Source organism: Centroberyx affinis, unplaced genomic scaffold (genome assembly GCF_046629955.1).
Source record: "Centroberyx affinis isolate AG114_WGS23_722 - 3 ecotype Tasmania unplaced genomic scaffold, CSIRO-AGI_Caff_v1 ptg001712l_1, whole genome shotgun sequence".
Classification (NCBI taxonomy): Eukaryota; Metazoa; Chordata; class Actinopteri; order Beryciformes; family Berycidae; genus Centroberyx; species Centroberyx affinis.
This window is the reverse complement of record NW_027280123.1, coordinates 73,414-95,433: the sequence shown is the minus strand read 5'-3', so window position 1 is coordinate 95,433 and position 22,020 is coordinate 73,414. Positions and strand designations below refer to the sequence as shown.

Below are 22,020 nucleotides of genomic sequence, written 5' to 3'. Positions count from 1 at the left end.
GTGGTTCGCGACATTGCTCTAATCTGTGTATTGTCCCATTATCAGAGTTGAGGGAAGTCCCTTCGGTGCCCATCAGTTAAAAAACGCCCTGTTCTGCTGCTCTGGCACCACCGTCTGAAGACGCGGAGCGGGCAGATGGACGGAGGACTGAGGGATGATGGAGGGGACGGAGGAGACCCGGTCGTCTAGTCTGGCGCTTATCTGCTCCGCCGGCCCTTTTCCCAGTCCAGCCCTGATAACCCAGGCTGACTAGCAAAATACAGGATGTGACCCAATAACCTCGCAAGGCAGCCCGGGGAGCAATATTGTTTTATGAGGGGAGGTGTTTGTTACACATCCCGAATGGATCTCGGTGTTCAGGGGGCTCGATGTAGGCTAAGCAGCCGGGCCGATAAGGGGTTTGAGTGTCATCCATTGAATTTGTGATGTATAGACATTACAGGAAAGCTGTCTGCAAAGGAGGGCCCCGACATCTGCAGGAGTGTTGACAGTAACTGCATTCGAGAATCACAAGACGGAGACAAGGTAGGGCATTCAGTCTGTGATGAAACAAAAGCGCTGCAAGGGTCAATGATATTTCAGCAACACCGGTCAGATGGGGTGACGGCACAATGAGATATATTACACACACGCGATACAACATGGTGCAGTAAAACAAGACAGATGACTGGTCAGTGTTTGCAGTTTTTATTGCCTTACAAATTCACGTACCAAGTGTAGGTCATAAACACAAGATCGCTTTCCTTTCCTTGTCATCTAAGCCATGCCTGCAGCAGAGCAGCTCTCACCCACTTCTCTGCCGGACACAGTCTTCTCTGGGAGTCCGGACGTGGTGCAGATGCTGAAGGGTTTTGGGTTCTTTGGCCACTCTTGCAAAGGAAACTCTTCCCCTTTCTCTTGTTTAGCTGGCGGTTCGCTCCACTGTGCGTTCGCCTCTTCGAAATCCCACTGGAATATAGGACAGGTCAAGATACTGTCAGGGAGCGTTACGGAGAAAACATTATGATCGTCATTTTCTATCACATGCTTATATACAGAGTCGTCACACCTCCTACTTTACAGTCCCACCTACATTGTCCTCCAGCAGTCCCACATTGTTCACCAATAATAAAATAAATACCCTTTCTCTCAATTCTTCTTTACCTAGTGCTTCTTCTCTTTCACATTATTTAGCACTTCTTCTCCATCTGTCTTTATTACATCTATTGCTGAGGCTCTGATCCTTGCCCCCTTACCATTGGTTGTTAGTAAATGTTAGTTATCTGGGAATTAAAGTTTATTCTATTGTTACAATGAGTTAAAGTCATTTTTCATAAGAGCATCAGCTAAATGCCTAAGTGTCCAAGCATGGAGGCGAGTCCCTGGCCGGCAGGCATCACACAGGAGACCGTAAACATCTCCCAAAATAGCAGAGGCCAGTGCCAATCCCCTATAGACGAGGCAACCATTTTGCTCTGCTTCCTAGGCAGACAGGCCCAACCCAATGTTGGTCTTTAATCAAAGATCTTTAACAGCAGAACAATCGAGCCACAATGCAAATCTCAAACAACCCCCCCCTCGACCCCTCCCCCTCTCCCTCCCCCTCACCTCCGCTTCAGCCTCAACCCAGCGAAGAACCAGCGCTCAGCAGAAATGAGCAAGAAACACACAATACAATAGACATTCCAAGCAGCGGTCTGGTAGCAGAGAGTTGTGACTGCTCCGTTTAGGCAAGCAGGCGGCAAATTGCAAAAGGCCTTGTCGTTTTCTCGTGGGATCTCGATGCAAAAGCAATTATGCCGATATGCAAAGCAACCAAGATTTGAATTCATCTTCAATGCGAATGCTCCTAGAACTATTCACTAGCACAATACATTCCTCACACATTCCTGTATCCTCAACTGTGTTAAAAAGTTTCACAGTTGGATGCCCTCTGGGTTTGTGCATAATAATAATAAAACAAGTGTGGTAGTTTTCAAAGACTGTCCTGAGTGCATTTTGACTTCTGAGTATTAGAGATTAAACATTAAACACTCAAGTCAACTTTTACAGGAACCATCTCTCCATTATATCCCCAAGCCTCTGTTAATTCTAACTAGGAACCTGTGGGATGGGCTTTTAGGCTGGCCTATTGCTTAGAGCAGTGATTCCCAATCATGTGCCACGACGCCCAAGAGTCTGCAGGTTTTCATTCCAACCAAACACAATAGCAGCTGATTTCACTGATTAGTTCTTCCTCTCTGGTTGAAGGTGTGCTAATCATTGAAATCAGCTGCTGTCTTTGCTTGGAATGAAAACCGGCAGACTCTCGGCACTTCATGGTGCACAGTTGCTTATCTTTGCATTAGAGGATTATCAGGCTGATTTACACCAGATTTGTCCATCCTGACAATTGCAAGGGACAGACAAATCTGTGTATATTAATACACACTGATTCATGTTGAATGAGGCAAATTCCTGCGAAATTAAAGGTCCTTTTTTTATTCATATTTCATTCATTCATTCATTTCCCAACAGAGTAATCACATGAATACAACAAAAAAAAAAAGACCAAAAAACAAAACAAAACAGGGTGCTCAAGGCGTGCGCTGGGAAGCCTGCAGCAAGGCAAGGCAAGGCAGCTTTATTTGTATAGCACATTTCATACACTGGGGCAATTCAAAGTGCTTTACAGGGTGATAAAAATACAGTAAAGGTAAAAGATTTACAATTAAAAAGTGCAAAAGTACAGACAAGAGATACAAAAGATAAAAGACTTAAAAGTAAACTAGCAGTGTTGAGAGAGGTGCTGCCAACCCCCCACCCCCCCGACCCCAGACCCCAGACCCCAGACCCCAGACCCCAGACTCCCACCCTGGAACCTAGCCCCATAGGTAATGTATATTATGTACATTACCTTAATTTTATTTTGGTAACTATTTCTTCTATTACCTTTCTATATACTTGAAATATACTTGACTTCCTTGGCATTGTCCGCCAATTGTTGCTGTGGCACCTGAATTTCCGCAAGGGGATCAATAAAGTGCTACCTTATCTTATCTTATCTTATCTTACAAAGAACGTGCAGTACTGTCCTTAAAAGACATTGTTAAAGGTACACATGGAATCTGGGAGAGAATCAGATAATTCATGGATTATCCTGCTATACTCAGTGGTGTAAACTATGAATGCTTGCTGAAGTATATTATTATACTGAAATTAAAGGTCCTGATGTCAGTGACGTTTAAGGAGTTAGCAGGATAATCTCAGTTATATTGTTTTATGTGTGATACCCCCGACCTTGCCTAATCATCTAATGTGAGCATATTTACAACTGAGAGACAAACAAAATCTGTGAAATCGTTATGTGTGTGATGCAATGCGTATTCAAATTCGGTTGGGATGTTACAAGTCTTGTAGTGTGTCCCCAGCCTTAGAGACATCATCTCATAACCAAAATGTCACAGGTTTGATTCCCACAACAGTCTGTGTGTCTCGCTGAAGCATCCTGGACCCTTACCTGCAAACTCATTTTAAGGCACTCTGGATACGAGCATCAGCTACAAGCACAAAATATAAAGATGTGATGAGAACACCTTAGACCAGTGGTTCTCAACGTGGGGTCCGGGGACCACCAGGGGTCCTCGATGGAGTTCCAGAGGGTCCCCAGCAAATTGATGAGTTGTTAAACTTCACTGTTCATTTACAAGACGTTAACACAATTAGGGAATGCAGAAGAATGACTATGTTGGCCATAGTTTCACTGCAACAGATAATCATGGAATTCTGGACAAAATCATATCTAACAATAACAATATTCTTAGATTTGGGTCCAAGAGACAAAATCTCATCAAATGGGGGTCTGTGGCACTAATGTGTACTAAATTAGGGGTCCTTGATATGAAACAGGTTGAGAATCACTGCCTCAGACTATATCTGTCTAGCCGAATAAAATTGTATCTTTTACCACCAACAAAGAACAGCACAGCCTGTCTGAACAGGCGTACAGCGTACAGTACATTTTGAACATTTGTTGGGGCCCTCGCTGTTCTCAAACACACTGACTGAGCTGAGGGAGGGTCACGCCATTTGCTTTTTCCTGCTTGGTGAATAGTATCAAGTTCCAATTGTTTGCACTCACACCATTTGCCTTTGTTTCTGATTAAATGACATCCTCCATGACTTGGCTTTCTGCGAGGGAGGTTTATCCTGTGGCTGCGAGTGTCACAGCCTGGAAAGGGAAAAAAAACTTTCACTCTCCCTGCACACTACGCCTTTATGAGGAGAGAAAATTATATATACGTGAGCTCTCATGTCAAACAAACATCATTTAACTACATAAATATGATGCAGGGCCCCAATTGTAGCCTGCAGGATCGAGCCACACCCCGCTGAACTGAAATCACTGTTGACTGATGCGACGCAAAGCCTGTTTCTCATGCGAAGCCTTGTTCCCCTGTACACACACAGATATGCACACACATACACACATTCTTTTCATAAAGACACATGCATTCTCTCTCATCCCACACCGACACACCCATATGCACACACACAGACTTGCATTCAGTCTTCCCCCATCAACCCCTCCCCCCCGCCAACACACACACACACACACACACACACAATACACACACACACACACAAAATCATGCATTCTTAAACAAGTATATCTAAGCACTTCCTCGTGATTTATTATCAGAGTCTGAATGAGTGTAGAGAGTCACTAAGGTCAAAACAACACTTCCGGACTGCTGGCTGAAAAAACGCTTTCTTGTGAACGAGATATGAGGTAGAATTAATGAAAATCCTGACATCAGAATAGGGTTTATGTTTCCGGCTCAAGACGTGAATTCACAAAATGTACTTGAAGGTATTTATTTACCTGCTTAATCTTTTCCCTTCTTCTATTTCCCCAGTCTGTCATTCACTTACTTGCATTCTGCATCCTGCCCTGGTGTTACCTGGTACCCTCATATCCACTCCCAAACAACATGTATGGACACACAGGCACATACAGTATATTCTCTCTGTATCTCTTTCTCTCTCTCTCTCTCTCCCTCTCTGAGTCTGGTTGTTATGTGCTTTACAATCTCTTGATCCTTTTCCCCTAGTTTTACTGTCTCTTATCTGTATGTGTGCCTTTTGTTTTCCGTAAAGGACTCTTGTGTACAGCATGTTCGTTTAATTTATAGCTTCTAGATAACATACTATTCTGGCTAGGAGGAGGAGTTAGACTGATCCTTAAAGAATACGTTGACTACTGCCTGCTTGGAAGAACCTCAGGCGACTGCCGAACTTATTTCCCTGATGCATTAAAAGCACACATAAGCTTGGTGTGCAGCATTCCACTGTCTCGACTGTTACAGTTGCAGATGGTGCTCTACCAAGGCTGCATTCTTCACAATAACTTGGGCATTACTGAACATACGGGTTCAGTAATGCCTCAAGTATTTTATTCTACAATCATCACTTGAGAATGACTTTGGAAAATATCATAAAGAAGGACGATGGGCATCCACTTTCACTGCAGTCCAAGATAGTCATACAGCATCTTCTTGGATTATGCCAGTGGTTCACAAAGTGGTGGTTAGGAGATCATTTTGGGAGGTTGTGAGACGATTTATGGGCTAGGAATAAAACATATTTCTACTATACAAATGTATTATTGTGTAATTTTTCTGATTTTGCTTTTTTCTTGTGAAACACTGAATAGTTCTCAGCCTCTCGGCCTCCTCTGTTAATCAAATGAACGACCTCAAAAGGGAAAATCGTTTTTTGGTTGAACTGTTCACCACTCTGCATGTGCAGCCTGTGATGGGGGTCATGAGCCAAAAACTTTGAGAACCACTAGATTATGCAACAGGGGGAAAAACCCCCCAGCAAATTCCTCCGATTTGTCAAACATTTATCAGAGCCAGCACAGCTCCTGACGATTTGACTCTTAGTCAACTTCCATAGGCCTATCAAAAGGCAGTAAATCAAGGGGTTCGACTCATCACACCAGTTCACACAAGGTGACATTACACAAGTTTACATCAGTCATACATCCAGTTATACTGTATATCCATCCTTTCATAGCAGCCTTGCACCACCTTCTTCCAAGATGCCAACATGCTATCACCACCTAGTGGCGCACTGTGGGACTCACAGCTCATGCCTTTATTAGTACCTCAGGAGCAGTGGGTCTGTGGATCGCTGTTCAACATCCACAAGCGCAAAATGGCAAAACTGTTCTGACTTGTAAAATACGGCAGCGGATGCAGAATAAGATGTTATACATTTCAGATGTGCTTTCTTGACAATTTCAAGACAATGGTAACTGATGAAATGGAGGTGGAGATTTGAGGAGCAAATACTGGTGATTCATTGATGGGGAACTCAAATAAAGGTATGTGCAGTGAAAAAAAATATTCTACTAAAGTGAAATATCACTTTAAAGTTTTTACTGCCCCACAGCACAAAATAACCATAATATATCTGAGAGGTTGATAGGGCTGTTGATCAATACCAATGACTCAATGATTACTTCAATATGTCTGAGATTATTGCTTTCAAAACTCACTTTCTAACACTTTTTCAACTGCTCAGTGATAGAGGACGGTGCTATGAGTGAGTAACTGGAATCTCAAGATATTTCATTCTCAAGCCAACAAAGAAACAACAAAGCAGTATTATTATTAGAGCATTTTGCATGGTGATATATTACCCATTCACTAGACGTTTCTGTTGAATATCTGCTCTAATTAGTTAACTTACTCATTTCCAGTTTGAAAATGTAACTTTATTGTTCCTACTGGTCACCAATAGAACTATTTGATTGCGTACCTCCAGATCGGAGCTGACAGTTGAGGAGTCATAGGAGGAATCTAAGGAGCAGAGCCCGTCGAGTCGGACCATTCTCACCGTCCCCTTCAGAGGCTGCTGCTCCACCGCCTCCTCCCTGGACACCGTCACCTCCTGTAGGCTCACCTGGGAACACAACCAAATTCAAGAAGATAAAATACAGAGTAGCTCTCATATCAAGAGGACACTGCTGTTTATTAGAGTTTGTGCAACAACAGATGCTTTGCTTACTTTTCTTGCAGGTTGAACACTGACATCCATATAATGGCCCATCTCAGTCATTTTCTTGATGTTTTTCTTCTTTCACACGAAGATTGAACAGTACCATGTTCAAACCCAAGATGAGAAGATGGAGAATTATTAGCCTGCATAACTTAATAAACAGACACATGAGTCAAATCTTGCAGAGCAATGCCTGAATACTTTTTACTTTTATTTACATTTAAGCTGACACTCTTATCCAGAGTAATTTGAGTGAAACAGTGGAATAAGCTCAAACTCCTACACTGTCAACTTTAAAAGCAACTTAAACGTGAAATTGTCAGTCATATCGTCCAGACAATAGATGTAACAAAATATTCTTGTACAACAGATAAGGGCTAGGAAAGGAAATAAGACCCAAGACGCGAGGTAGAAAAGATTACTTTCATCTCTACTAATTAACCTACTTGCTGTTTCCTTTGTCTCTTCATGGCAGGACCGTCCTTAGTGGGGGGGCCTGAGTCCCCTAAGAGGCTCTCTGTGTCTGGACAAAACCTCTTAGGACGCGGCCTGGCTCCTCTCCTGCACCAATAGGTGACTAGAATCTGACAAGGCAGGGTTAAAGGTCAACATATCACAACCGGTCTAGAAGCAGGGAGACGATACTTCAAGCCATCCAACAGATGATCTGAATCCAATTGTATTGTATACTAGTCCTGTATTTTAGTGGTAATCTGCAACATCTTTGTTGCTAAGCGCTCATTGCTGTGGTGTTTCTGCACTGCGCTTCCCAGAGATCACCTGTCAATCAAACAGTGTGGGCAAAGCTTGGATTTTCTGTTGATGAAGTTTGACTTTCTGTAGGTGGCGCTCTTTATTTGTCTGTTCAGCCATGGTGGCTATAAGCAGGGGCTGTCAATTGGGGTGGAAGTGAGCTGGAGGGCAGGCTGGAGCCAGGGGCCTCTCCCCGGCGGTGGAAGCCTGGCTATCACTGCTCATGCTAACTACCCAGTTCTTCTTCTATTTATTCCAAAGAAACCAGACATGTAAAATGCATCACTTCTTGCCTGCCAGAGGATTTTGTCCTGTAAAGAGCTACCAGACACTGTTTCGAACAGCAAATGTTAAAGCTTTCATGAACTGGATATAGGTTGAATCACTGTTGTGTTATATCAGTTGGCGATAGAGAGTAGGAATGAATATTTATTGGTGGATGTGTGGGAGATTTTAACTCACATGAAGGCCCATGAAGGCCTGCAAATGTATAATCAGTATAATACTCAGCACAAAGGAGTAGAAGTGAATAAGCACATAATGTCTTGATTTAGTGAAGAGTGTGTAGCAAGAATAAGTTTTATTTTTAATGACATGGCAAATACAGTCATTTTTTAATCAGTGTTCAAGGTTAGGCTGATACCATTGTTTCTGGAGGAAAGGAGAAGGCAGCAATTGAATACATGGTGTCTGAGAATGCAGGAAAGTTGGATACTTTTGTCAGAAGGAGGTATCTGTGTTAAGGCCCCCAAAAGGTGGGGCGTAGTAAGGTATATAAAAAATGGTTTTATATATTTAGATTCAGTTGCTTCCATGGAACCAGCTCGGGTTGTCTGAACTTGATTTGTCAGTAAACTCTATCATATTGAACTCTATTGCATTTGTTTGAATTATTTTTTAATGAGATTGAAGACGTGTGGTTGAAGACCTGACGACATCTGGCCCACCTGAAGGTTTTTCTCCCGCAGATGCTTTTATGCAAAGCAACTTACAGAACTATGAGTGCATTGATGATTAGGGAGGGAACTGAACCCCTAAACTTGACAGTGTTACTGGGAGCTTTACTCACTTAACACGTCCACATTTGAAGCTTGTGAAGGATACAAGAAGGTCCAGGGCGGCACAGCATATTGCTGACAGCAGCCAAGGCATGGCTTTTACAACAAACTCCATCTGAGTGTGGTAGAGCAGGATGGCGGAGGCGTAGAGGGCGCCGGCCAGTGAGCACAGCACTGCAGAGAGCACAGGAGCAACCGCCACCATGTCTGTTCTGCGCTGGAGGATAAATATAAACATTATTCCCTTTAAGGATGTAACGGTTTATGAAAAGTCTATGTTGGGACAGTAGTAAGAGCAGGGAGTAGTGTTGCTTTGACAACAAATCGCACATGCGCGTCACTTACTGCTCTGGAGAGCGCAGGGAACTTGGAGGTACAGGCTATGACAAAGGAGAGCAGGCCAAGTATGTACCCCAGGATTTCAGTGTTGTCCTGTTAGAGGACACACAGCATTCAGCTGTTACAATGTTTAGATACAACAACAATGAAGAGAGGGATTGACCAAAGTTAAGATTAGATTACAAAACCTGAAGGAAATGTAAGATGAAATCATGAACAATTCACTATTTAAAAGTGTACAGCACCACATGAAAATCATCAGCAGTAATGCAATAGGCAGTAAACACACACAGTTCAAGCACAGGTCGATACTGTCAAGTGTGAGTAAAGTGTAAAAGTGGATATAGGATGCGCTCCATTTGTCATTACACACAATTATGGAAATTACAGGGAAAGTATCCAAATGCAAATCTATTTGTCTGTGCAACCAGATTAACCTCCTGTCCACTGTCTGGGTCATAAAATAAAACTCCAACTAGCCATAGAGTTGATATGTGCTGCTTACTTGGAGGGGGACACGCAGCATTCTCCTCCCAGAGACAGGCCGCACTGCTGGGCGGGGGCCGACTTCGACCCTGGAAGTCAGGAAGCCTCCGCCCAACACCATCAGCACACACACTGCCAGGAGGTGCTGCCTCCTGCGCCTCCTCATCATCCTCAGCCTCCGATCTGAGGGAGAACACACTGGAAACATGTTACCGAGCTACTGCAGCTCAGCCGCAGCTCCTGTTCATTTGTTTGGTTATCTGAAGGACTTTTTAGATAAGTTATATGTCAGTTTACTGTTTTGCCTACTAGGTTTGGCCAACTGTGTGCCAAGATCAAGTCCTGTTACAATTAGACATCTGTGCTGAAGACTTAACTGTACTTGTTTGATTCCATTACACTGCTTTATGGCATTTATCTCTCCTTACCTGCTTTTGAGTTCCAGCACAGGCAAATTGGGAAGAAGATGGAAATGAAATTCACAACATCCACACCAGCAGCAAAGGCACCCATTAAAATCTATAGACAGGAGGTGTATATAGGAGTTAGAGGACGTTACTGCCTGCAAAACCTGATCTGTGGATGCCATGGGGTTACACTGTTACCTGAATATCCAGCTGCCTGGACAGAATGGCTCCAATGGTGCTGCACAGGTTCCCGAGGAAGCAATAGAAAGAAGTCGCCGCTTCTCCTGGATTTTCTCCCCGAAATTTGCACCTCTGATACATGAGCCTTCAATACATAACATGGGTTTACTGCCAAGCCCGCTGAAAGAAACTACTTTAGCGAATGCTGCACCGAAAACTACTTACACAAGACATGATAGCAGTAAAAGCAGCGCAGACAGAGCGCTGAGGCCGATGGGGACGCAAAGTTTGTCCGCTGCGGGAGATAAACAGGTGGAGACCGAATCCACGCAAAAAGAAATCAGACCAGAGAGAAAAATGTTGGTGCTTCCTCTGCTCTGTCCGTCCGAGATCAATGTATGCCCCTCCATATTGTAAATAAGTCTAAATTCCGTGTTGATAATAGTAAAACCAATCCATGAACCACATATTCAAATGCGCAGCCGAGCACAGGTGCACACTGTCCGCCTGAGGCACGGAGGAGACGGTGAAAGGGATTGCATATTTTAGGGAGGGGTCACCTGCGTTCACTACACTTCAGATAGGGTAGTATTGCATTAAAGGAATGTATTTTAAGAAATTAAAGCTCCACTGTGTCGCTTTAGAAACGAATTTTAAAAAGTTTTGCATATTTTCAGACTTGAACTGGTGAAGAAGATTAGGACCACAGATGAAAAAAAAAAATTGTCTCAAAATTTAAAGTGAAAAAAGTCAGAAAGAGAATAAAGTCACAATTCTGAGTTAATCTGAGAATTCTAACTTTATTCTCAGAATTTTACGATTAATCTCATAACTCAACTTTTTCACGTGGCTCTAATCTAATCTAAAACTATATGAGGGTAGAAAGTAAAGTGGATTTGCTGCTGGTTTACAAAATATAAGCTCTCTTTGCTTTAAAATTTATTTGAATTTGTCATTTTAAAGTTCTACACATTTGTGAATGATACAGGTCATTTTTCTTCCCATAAATTACATTGTGCAGTTTTAACAAAAACAATCACTGTGGAAATCTAGGAAAGAAGTGACACATTAACATGTGATACATATTCTACCATCCAATTTAGTTACATGAGTCATAACTGCATATGGATGAAGGCAGTATCCCATATACAGTAAATCATCTGTTTAATGAAGATCTGAAAACGACTTAAAAATTCTGAGCAAATTTATATTTTATTTTCTCCTCATAAAATTCAGTTTATTCCACTTCAGAACATGGGTCACTGTAGTGAGATCTGCTGTTCAACTGATGATCCAGTTGATGGAATGCACTGCACTATCATGACCTTCAAAGAAGAGCAATACGTTATGAACAATGTATTTCATTTGTTAACATCAAGACAGCCCAACCTTTCCACACTCACATGATTAGGGCCCTGCATCTATCTACAGATGCAGGTCAGCATTAATTCCTTTGGAATTGCATGTGAACAGTCCTTTAGGGTTTTTCCATTCCAGTCGAAATGATCAGTGATTTGAAAGTCCTCAGATCGTCAGGCGTCCAGGTGCTTGGTGAGCCGGCGTACTTTCTCTTTCTTGTTCCTGTTGCCGTGTTTCTTCCAGGGTTTGTTCACCGGCAGCTCTGAGCCAGCTTTCCCTGGGTCAGCTGGGCCGACTGGGCCGCTGCCTGGCCGGTAGCCCATCACAGACTGGACCCCCTTGGTGAGCGCCCGCACGTTCTCCTAAAAACAGAGATCCCATACAATGTCAAACATTCAGTTAAATAACAAATGGCCTCTCTTCTGCAGCCATGCCTATACGTATTGTTTGATTTGCTGACAGTGGATAACCATTATAACATTTTCCTATCTAGTAAGAAGATGGTAGAAGAAATATTGTACCTGATGGAAGAAGTTCTTGTCGACCGGGTTTTCAATTCTCTTGACCTTGTGTTTGTTGGTTGTCTTGCTGGGGTCACTGTTGTCTGGGTCTTCTGTCTGGAACTTATTGTGCTGTGGCTGGAAGTCTGCTGCGTTAATATGGGGAGGAGGGTGGCAGTACAGGAGCTTGCCCTATAAGGAACCAACATTGACAATGTGTTAAGGAGAGGATTTTCTATGGACCCTTTTTGGGGCAACATATGGCATGGCAACAATTTGCCAAATCAAAAAGTTACACATACATTCTCAATGATTACGTAACGTAAGATGCTTTTACAAAACAGCTACTCCAATACACAGCTTTATGGCCAGTGGCCTCCACTTTATCATTACATACAGTGGAAGTAGATATATTGTATAATGATGGGGGTGAACTGGGTCAACCAGTAGTTGCAAATATTTCTTACCATTTATTTATCCTGCTTGGGGTTTCAATCACAGAGAAGTGTAGTGAATTGACTTTCAAATACTCTCAAGTGATTGTCTAAACATTCTGGTACTCACTGTATGTTCCCACGAAGCCAACCCCACCCAACCTAAATTGGCAAAAATAAACAATAGAAAGCATTTGCAACTGGAATTTTTCACACTTGACCCAGGTCTGGGACTTACGTTGACGTAATCCTTCAGGATGTAGCGGGCTGATCTGGACTGGTCAGGCTGGCCGTGCGACGTCATGAAGCCTCTCATGTCTGAATAAGAGGAAACCAGAATAATAAACTTTATATAGCACTTTACAGAGTTTACAAAGTGCTTTACAGATGCATAAAAACAACAATAGCAAAATATGAAGGAGATAAAAATAGGAAATTCATTCAAGAGAAAGTAAACAAAATGAGTTTAAAAAACAAACTAAGAAACAACACAAGAAATCAAAAACAATTACATAATAGCAAGTGTATAAAATGCATGTTAAGAAGTGATATAAAAGATGATACTGAATTAGCTCAGCCTAAATTGCTCACTGGGTCACCGTCACAGTTCATCTCCATCTTGAGTTGCATGCTGACAAATAGGCATATTGTTATTTAATTCTCTGTGTCTGTGTCTGGTAGTTTTGGACTCACAGCCATAAGCCATCAGCAGCTCCTCAGAGGAGGGGGATCTGTCGGGGTCTTCGTCCTCTCGTGGCCGGATGATGTTGATGCCGTAGGTGCCCTCTAACACGTGGCGAGGGACAGACTGACACACGTGACAGTTCTGTTAAGGGCTTAACCACCGTAACCATCCAAGTGATGCTTGAACCTGATAGTGCTGTGAGCTTCATGATCCACAAATCAAGAGTTCTACCAACAGCATTTTAAATATCATTGTCAAATTAATTGTGATAATAATGTTAACAAATGAGACTATGGTCAAGATGATTGATAGCTTCTACTTTACACCAGTGGTAATGTTAGTGCTAGTGTTCCTCAAAATTAAGACCACATTTTCCATAAATCCTGTTGCATCCTGTAGCAAAGAGAATCTTTGCTTCTTCAGTCAAAGGTTTTCTCTTTGGCTTTACTGAAGAGGATAAACATGTTGGAAGTGATTTTTCCATCGGTCTTTCACTCGTTCCACCATCTGCCATTGTGTGAAACTCTGAAAGCTTTAGCTCCGTTTGCTCTGGAAGAACAGCGCCCTCTTCCTGTTTTGTGCTGTAAAGCAATCCAGCAGATTTCCCTCCAAATTGAACGCAATGTAAAATGCAATGTAGAGGCTGGTAGGGATGTCAGTCTTCTTGCCAATGGTCTCATTTGTTAATTGTAATTTTCAAATTGTGTCAAAATTAATGTGGTAATGATTTACTGATGTTAAAATCCTACATGTAGCGTGTTTATGTGTTTATAATATGCTGAGCTGTGAGTGTTGCGGTGCACAGTGGCACAGAGGAGGATATGAGGGAGACGGCAGGTACGTGGTCTCTCATCTGGTCGATGGGCAGGATCCCAGAGCAGATCATCTCAGCTTTGGTCGACACGAAGGAGGGCATGACCAGACCAGGGCAGTCACAGAGGCACAGGCCTGGCTCCACATACAGAGTCTGCAATACACACACACACAGTCAGATGCAGAAACAAGGGCACCTTGGGCTACCTGCTGATGTAATGTATGTCTTGAGTTCATGTGGAGCGGCTTAGAGAGCGGCCCTGTACCTGAAAGTGCTTGGTGTGTCCCGGAGTGGCTGAGACGGAAACCTTCTTGTTCCTAAAAATGGTGTTGATGGTTGAACTCTTTCCCACGTTAGGATACCCGACCTGTTGAATACATGCATCATAACTTATCAAACAGAAAATAGGTTTGAGCTATGCCGTTACATACTCAGAGCTGGAAATTTGTACAGCAGTAACAAGTGTTATACAATGGATAGTTTCAGCCAAGCAATCTGATTGGTCAAGGACATGTTCTAACCATGATAATTCCAATAAGCACGACCAGCTGTGTCTTACTGGTTGCTATGCCGACTCTTGTGGTAACCAGGGAATTAGTTCGTGATTTTTCTTGCTTCACTGCTCCATTTTTTAAAGTCCTTCTGTGTCTCTACTAGTTTGTAGTAGAAAACTTTTCAGATAGTACAATGGCCATAATAATTCTGTGATTATGTGTACTTTGGGAATGTTGTCTGCTATGGCACTTTCACACCCGTAACCACAGTAAACAGCGCCATCTTGGGTATTCATTGTTATATTAATGTCCTGAATTCAATAGACACTTGTCACAGAATGTTTGGAAAGTGGTTACGAATGTTGACGAGGTAAATGCCACTATGCTGAGGAGTGACAACAAAAGGAGAAATAGTAAAAATATGTTATCACCTCTTCCTCTATGACAAAGCAGTAGAAGCAGAAAATGGCTATTGCAGAATATCCATCTAATCATTTTCTAATCATTTTGTAATCACTCTCTAAACATTTGGTGACAGGAATCTATTCATATTAGCAGCAAGTGTTAAGTTTTTACCCACCAGCCCTACAGTCAGCTGTCCCTCTTTACACTTGGACCCACTGTGTGCAGATGTAAACATGGCCAGCAGCTCGTCCTTGTGCAGCAGACGGCTGGAGTTGTGGAAAGAACCAGCAGTCTCTTCCTCTTCCCCGTCCTCATCTTCTGAGCAGGTGTGCCAGTCCTCTTCCTCAACAGTTACCTTTTCCTGCTGCTCTTCCTCTATACCACTCCCTTCCTCCTCCTCCTCCTCCCCCTCCTCTCTGTCTGCCTCTGTTTGGCTCATGTCTTCATCGTCTGGCTGCCCTTCATCTTCTGGGTCACTCTCTCCATCCTCTGGATCCTCTCTTTCCACGCCCTGTGGGCAGAGAAGTCAGACACTTTGATACAAGCTTCACAGACAGCCAATCTGAGGATGCCAAAGAGCACCGGGAACAACCAAATGTTTGCAAGCATCTCGCCAAACCATTCGGAGCTGAAGAGAAGCTTGTATGCCCATTAAATGACTATCTAGTTTTAGCAGGCTTTATACAGTTTTATAGTGTGGAGGATGTAGCCTGACAACAGTTTTCATAAAGTTTCTAATAGCAGCACAGATGTATCAGTGGATGGATCAACTGACCACATAAACTTCACCATGAAGTTTATGTTCATCATGTACTATGTGTATGTATATGTATATGATGTAGTATGGTATATAGTGATGTAGTATGATATATGACATGGTATGTAAAGCCCTTTGAGACATGCTTGTGATAAAGGGCTATATAAATACACTTTACTCGACATGACTTGATAAGTAAAGACCAATGATTTGGGAGTGCTACTACAGAAATGTACATGGCAGGAAGCAATCAGGTGCTCTTTGGAAAGGACACTACAAGAACGTATTAATGAGTAACTAAAGTAGGGTACTGAACTGGCCATCTGCTATTGCTGGTCTTTGGTGCCAGGTGAGGTCACCACCAAAGACCAGCCCATAGCAGATGGCCAGTTCAGTGCCCTGCTTTTCACCATTAGGTGTCAGGCTTCACCACAGATTTGGGTTAGTGACTCTTTAAAAACCAAAGAGGGTCTGAGGCACTCTGTTGTGATAGCAAAAGTTAAAGGCCTATATTTCACATGGACAATCTGAAAGGTTAAAACTGAGTGATGCGTTTCAGCTCGAATGAGCCTTTGTCAGGGGTCTGAAGGCTGATTCAAGAGCTGACAAAGGTTCAATCAAGCTGAAATCTGTAAAAGCAAACTGGTTACAGCTCCTCCTCCTCACCTTGTCCTCTGCGTCCAGCCTGTCGCTCTCAGCCAGGGCGGACCAGAAAACCGCCCTCAGCCCCTCTCTCTGGAAGTGTCTGGCCCAGGCTCGCCTCTGCTCCCTGGTCAGTAGGTCGGCCTTGTTCACCAGCAGCATGTTCACCTTGTCCTGGGACACCTCCTTTACATACGCCTCCTACCACACAACAGGAAAGGTGTGGTCAAAACGGTAGGTTCATTTTTGCTGGTCATGGGCACTAGCGTAGTTGAGTATACACAGGAATACAGACTATACCAACCTTTTGTATGCGCTAGTTATTTCATGTTTTTTTGCAAAAATGATTTAAAAAAAAAAAAAGCAGTGGGGAAAATGAGAAAAAATAAGTGCAGGTGATACAGAAAACCTCCAGGGACTTATAAACACATCTCACCCTCAAAAGAGGAAAAACAAATCAAGGTGATAAATAATGATACAAAAAAAAGAGACAAATGGTTCCACAACAAAAACGCCTACACCATCTAGCATTTAGAATATACCCATGCATCCTAATGCAAGCCTAATTGTCATAAAATATATGGGCAGGTATGCTTGCAGTACACCCACCTCTTTCCCCAATGAACCAGCCCCACCGCTAGTCAAAGAAATGTACTCACCAGGTCAGGCAACGGAACAACAAAGGGTTTCTGGCATCGACGATCTGAACCACAACATCACTGGAGAAAAACATCAAAACGTTTTAGCCATGAGTGTCACATGAGGAGAACATGTTTACCATCAAAGTGAGGACTGAATCGACAGAGAGAGACAGAGCTTTGGTTTCTACCTCCTCTCGATCACTCTCCACAGTTGTCTCCAGAAGTCCAAGTTCCTCTCAAACGGGGTGAGAATTAACTTCTGCTCCTCTTCCAACCTTTACAATGACAGTAAGAGTAACTGATCAGTGTCGCTTAAATTACTGATATTGATAATCCTACGCAGGTATCACACAAATCACATATTATAGAATAGACAGCCATTGTAAAATACCCAATAAACGTATACCCCTGATTGCATAACATGTTAACTGAAATTCAGCACTCATCACATTTTTTTCTTTTTTGTTTATTTGATTTGTTTAGTGCTGTTTGTTTCATTTTCAGTTCGTCAGCAGTACTACTTGTTGTGTTTTGTGTTTCATCCCATTGCTACTATTTGTATTTTATCATTTTATTGTTTTGTTTTAAGTGAGTTTAAAAAAAAAAAAAAAAAAAAATCTCACCTGCAGTATTTGCCATAACCAAACTTTAATTACCCTTTTACTATGTGATTTCTTATTAATGTGCAAATAAACTGAACTACTGGTACTACAATTACATTACTTAGTAACAGTAACAACAGTATTGATTAATAATAAAAGATTTATTAAACATTTGCATTATTTTCTATTACAATGGTATTACCTCTAATTTGGTAATACCATTGCAGTGGCTTCTTAGCGGTTCTGAAATCCATAAAAAACCTGTCCCTCTAATGACTTACAGATAATTTAATCCCATTTATGTATGACGCTCTTATTTATGTACCAAACTTTTCAGACAGTAAGCATTCAATGGTAGCCGTTGAATAAAATTACTGCTTATAAAAACACAGTCTTTGTAACAGGAAATGTGACGAGGAACACAGAATTTTACGTACTGTGCGAGCTCTCGTCTCCACTCCAGGAAGCTGTCTTTCTCTGCTAGCTGAAGAGATTCTGGACTGGTGCTTTCATCCCAGTGGGGCCTTAAAACAAGGAGAAATATTCTGTAACATCAGGACATTTAAACACAAAATATACAGCGGTGTAACTAAATCAGCTGGATCCGTGCAGCTCACCGTCGTGGGATTCTGAGGAAGTGCTTGTTGTCTTCATGCAGCTTCTTCAGCCTGGTTTTCTCCTCAGCTGTTAGTAAGCCCGCTCTGGCTTCCGCGGGTACAAACTTAATGTTGAGTTTTTCTAAGGAGACAATCGAGGACACAGTCAGAGAAAGCAGTAGATAACGGAATACATAACACGCTGACATTTAAGACATAAATAATTGAGGACTCTCTAGAGCGGTCTCCAGAAATCCAAGTTCCTCTCACCCTCCTATGTGTTTAAGGCCTGATAACAGTCAAGACCTAAGCAGTGGTGTGGGGGTAACTGAGGATTCAATTCAGTTCAGTTCAACTTTATTGTCCTTGAGGTGAAATTTGCATTGTAACCAGATGCATAAATACAAATATAAAAGCATCTAAATGTAAATATGTAAAAAAATATATTAAACATAGCACAAGAGGATGCTTTATACTGCTGAGGAAGAGGGCATCCTGTGAGCCCACCAGTCCTAGTTGTCACTCATAAAATGGGGAAATGTAATTAGAAAGTTGTTGAATAAGTATATTCTATGCCTAAGAAAAGACACATATATGAGAGAACATCATGTCAAAGTCAGCCTACATGCCACAACTCGGTAAAGTATGAAAATGATATCTTGCTCATTACATGGCAATTCACTGGTAAATTCACTATACATTATGCAGCACTTATTTCAATAAAATGTCAACTTTCATAACCGATTTGTCTGTTGTTCCTTTGTCTTCTTCCACCAAAACACATACTAGGGGGCTGCTGTAGCAACCAGTGTGAATTTGTTTTAACAGTTAACATTAAATTGACAGATTTTGGCATGGAGCTTAACACCATGTTTCCCCCCATACAATGAGTGAATCAGAGAACATGTATTAGGGCTACACCTTTATCCCATCATACATGTTTGTCAGTAGTAATGAAAGTGGAAGTGACTGACATTCTTTGGCCCAACAAAGAGATTGGGTGGGTGTACACTGTTGAACACAATGCCTACATAATAGTTAACTGAGGTATCACCTACCAGCAACAAACTCTGTTCCCGCCAATTCAGCAGTGGCCAGAAAGTCATCCATTGAACTCTGCTCCGTCACTGACTGCAGGTTCAGCCGTCCCCAGTCGTAGCCATCGTTCAGTTCACTGGTGTGGAGCTGGAAATGTGAAACCAAATTAAATGTCAACTAACTACATACACTGGTTACCAAGAACAAACCATGGAGTAGTGGCACACATTAGGCTGAGGTGGTTACAGTTACAGAAAAAGTGTCTCCAATATACACAGTACTTTGAACTGTCATGAGAACTTAGCCTCAATATGTGTGGTTCTCTTACATGGAGAGAACATCAAGCCAAACTCTATTTAAAAATCTGGCGGTTTAAAGTTTCCTTGCTTATCGGCAGATGTATATACACAGTAGAACATAAGGTAAGTTCTTTTACAAAAAGTTGAGATCTACTCTTCGATTCGGCACACATTCAATCCACAAGCAGCCTTTAACTAGGCTACTTCTACTTGGAACCAACTCCAAAAGTTGAGATTTTATTGCAACGAAGTGCCGCCCGATGGATTATCTATATGCCGAATCTACCCCAGACGTATATTGATCAGTAAAAGGTATTACGTTATGTTCTAAGGTGTGTACATATTTGCCGATAAGCAAGGCAGCGTTAAAATGACAGATTTTTGAACGGAGTTTGGCGTGAGGGACAGAGCGGATCGTTGCTAATGATAAGTGTTCTTCTCTTCAGTTTACGCGTTGACAGTTCAAACGGTGTCATCGTTGGTTTTGGACTTGACAGCATCAGTTAGTTTATGAACAGCTATCTACTATGATGTGGCTATTTAAGAGTTTTTGAAAAAAAACTGTAGTCATACCCAGGTGTCGCCCCTCTTGTTTCCTCGGCCTGCCTGCAGTCTCTCCTTTATCAAAGCTCTGCCGAGTCCGGCGCTTCCTCCACCGGCCTTCTTCTTGCCCATACTGACTTCTCGTTGTTGTCACTTCACAGAAATAACGCTGAAATGATAAAACTGAACAGTGAAAAACAATTTCTGTTACTAGCTGCTGTGCCCCATGTGGGAGAAGGAGTTGTTGTCGTAAGAAGCGGAAGTGACATGGAACACACCACTCAAGTGATTTATCTAGACAATTACAGATTACTTGGCAATTAGTGACAGAGGCATTTAATGAAAAAACAAACGTTGCATTGGATATATATAACTCAATAATGCAACTTTTCAAACCTTGATATGACGTCCCCTTTATTATAAACGCTTTATACTAACGTGTTATGGTACATTCCACACGATTGTCCAGCTATCAAATATGCCCTGAAGAAAATAGGACAGTCCAAAGAAGAGTTCCGCATGCGCAACAGATATATCGTAGTTTGCATTTTTACATTTTCTACTACTAGCCTACATCTACTATTATTATTTCAGCTACAAATACAACTAAAATAATACTTTTATATGCTACTGCTGCTGCTGCTGCTACTACTCCTAATAAGAATATGGAGTAATATATGATATAATTGATGTTGATTATTATATTTAATTGTATTTAATTATGAACATTGTCCTGTTACGTTATGTAAAAAAGATATGCTTCTTTTTGTTTGTTTCTCAGTGACAAGATGTAGACAAAAATATATTCTACAGTACAAGTAAGGCTAGTATAATTCATTTAAAAAATAGTAATGTTCCATAATATTTTTATTCAGCATTCATTTATTCATGCTTTTTTGTCTGATGCATATTTTCATAATTCACTGTAAATCAAAAGTTCATAATGTGTACAGTAAAAAGTTAAGCCCGTCGTTACACACACACACACACACACACACACACACACACACACACACACACACACAGAGGGACAGAGAGAGAGAGAGAGAGAGAGAGAGAGAGAGAGAGAGAGAGAGAGAGAGAGAGAGATCACGAACCAATAGATGGCAGCATAGAACAATTTTTTGAATGACCACATTCTACCTTGGGCCAAGACAAACAAATACGATTTACTGACTTGTAGACTATGCTACTGTATTCTCACATTTCTGGTAAGAAGACCAAACCAGTTCAAAACACTTGTAGCCTATAGTTATTTCAAATGTGTAAGCACTTCAGACTTCGAGTTCAATCTTTGGCAAATGCAAATTAAAGGGAAATTGACCTCTTTTAAATCTAATTTATGGTTAGGTAAAATGTAAACAATGTAAACAAAATATAAAGTTTTAACACTTCAAAATTGATATAGGATATTTGAAGGTGGAGATGTGGCAACGTAAAGTTAATTATGTTTAAACCCTGGCGACAAAGCACAATAATATTTCTAGAATGTTCCCATAGGGATTTATAGTTTGACTGTGGTATTTTGGTGGTGATTTTATAGTGACCTTATCATATTTTGTGATTTTTTTTTTTTTTTTATCTCCTATGATCTTACTATATTATTCCTATAATATTGCTATAGCGACTCAGAGTGTGTCTATATATGTTATTCTATGATGATTTTATAGTAACTTTATCATGTACTTCATGGATTTTTTGATTTTTTTATTCTGTGGCATCACTGTAATGTTCCTGTAATATTAATATAGGGACTTGTAGTGTGATCTCATACTTCATGGTATTTTTTAATCCCCTGTGCTATTATTAATATGTGTATGTCTATGGTTCTCAATAGTGAGTTCCCTTATACTTGATGTTTTTTTGGGGGTTTTTTTTTTATTTTTTTTTTATCACCTATGGGATCACTATAATATTTCAATAATATTCCCATAGTATATTACCGTTTATAGTTTTGCTGTG

The 22,020-nt window shown here is 41.4% G+C and overlaps 2 protein-coding genes across 2 annotated transcripts; both read right to left on the bottom strand.

Moving 5' to 3' along the window:
• Positions 1–702: 702 nt before the first annotated feature.
• tmem44 (transmembrane protein 44) lies at positions 703–10,659 on the bottom strand. The gene is made up of 10 exons (XM_071528713.1): positions 10,475–10,659; positions 10,268–10,394; positions 10,091–10,181; positions 9,682–9,860; positions 9,183–9,269; positions 8,884–9,054; positions 7,473–7,610; positions 7,036–7,104; positions 6,787–6,930; positions 703–948 (listed from the first exon to the last, which is right to left on the bottom strand). Exons 1-10 carry the CDS (start codon positions 10,657–10,659, stop codon positions 757–759), a joined length of 1,383 nt encoding a protein of 460 aa, XP_071384814.1. The 3' UTR covers positions 703–756.
• Positions 10,660–11,206: 547 nt separating this feature from the next.
• lsg1 (large 60S subunit nuclear export GTPase 1) lies at positions 11,207–20,301 on the bottom strand. The gene is given in 14 exon segments (XM_071528711.1): positions 11,207–11,970; positions 12,130–12,300; positions 12,781–12,860; positions 13,236–13,359; positions 14,051–14,194; positions 14,307–14,408; positions 15,116–15,451; positions 16,364–16,537; positions 16,995–17,058; positions 17,169–17,255; positions 18,020–18,106; positions 18,200–18,320; positions 19,237–19,363; positions 20,089–20,301. Coding segments are annotated over 14 exon segments (1,908 nt in total). The 5' UTR covers positions 20,191–20,301; the 3' UTR covers positions 11,207–11,781.
• Between the last annotated feature and the right edge of the window lie 1,719 nt (positions 20,302–22,020).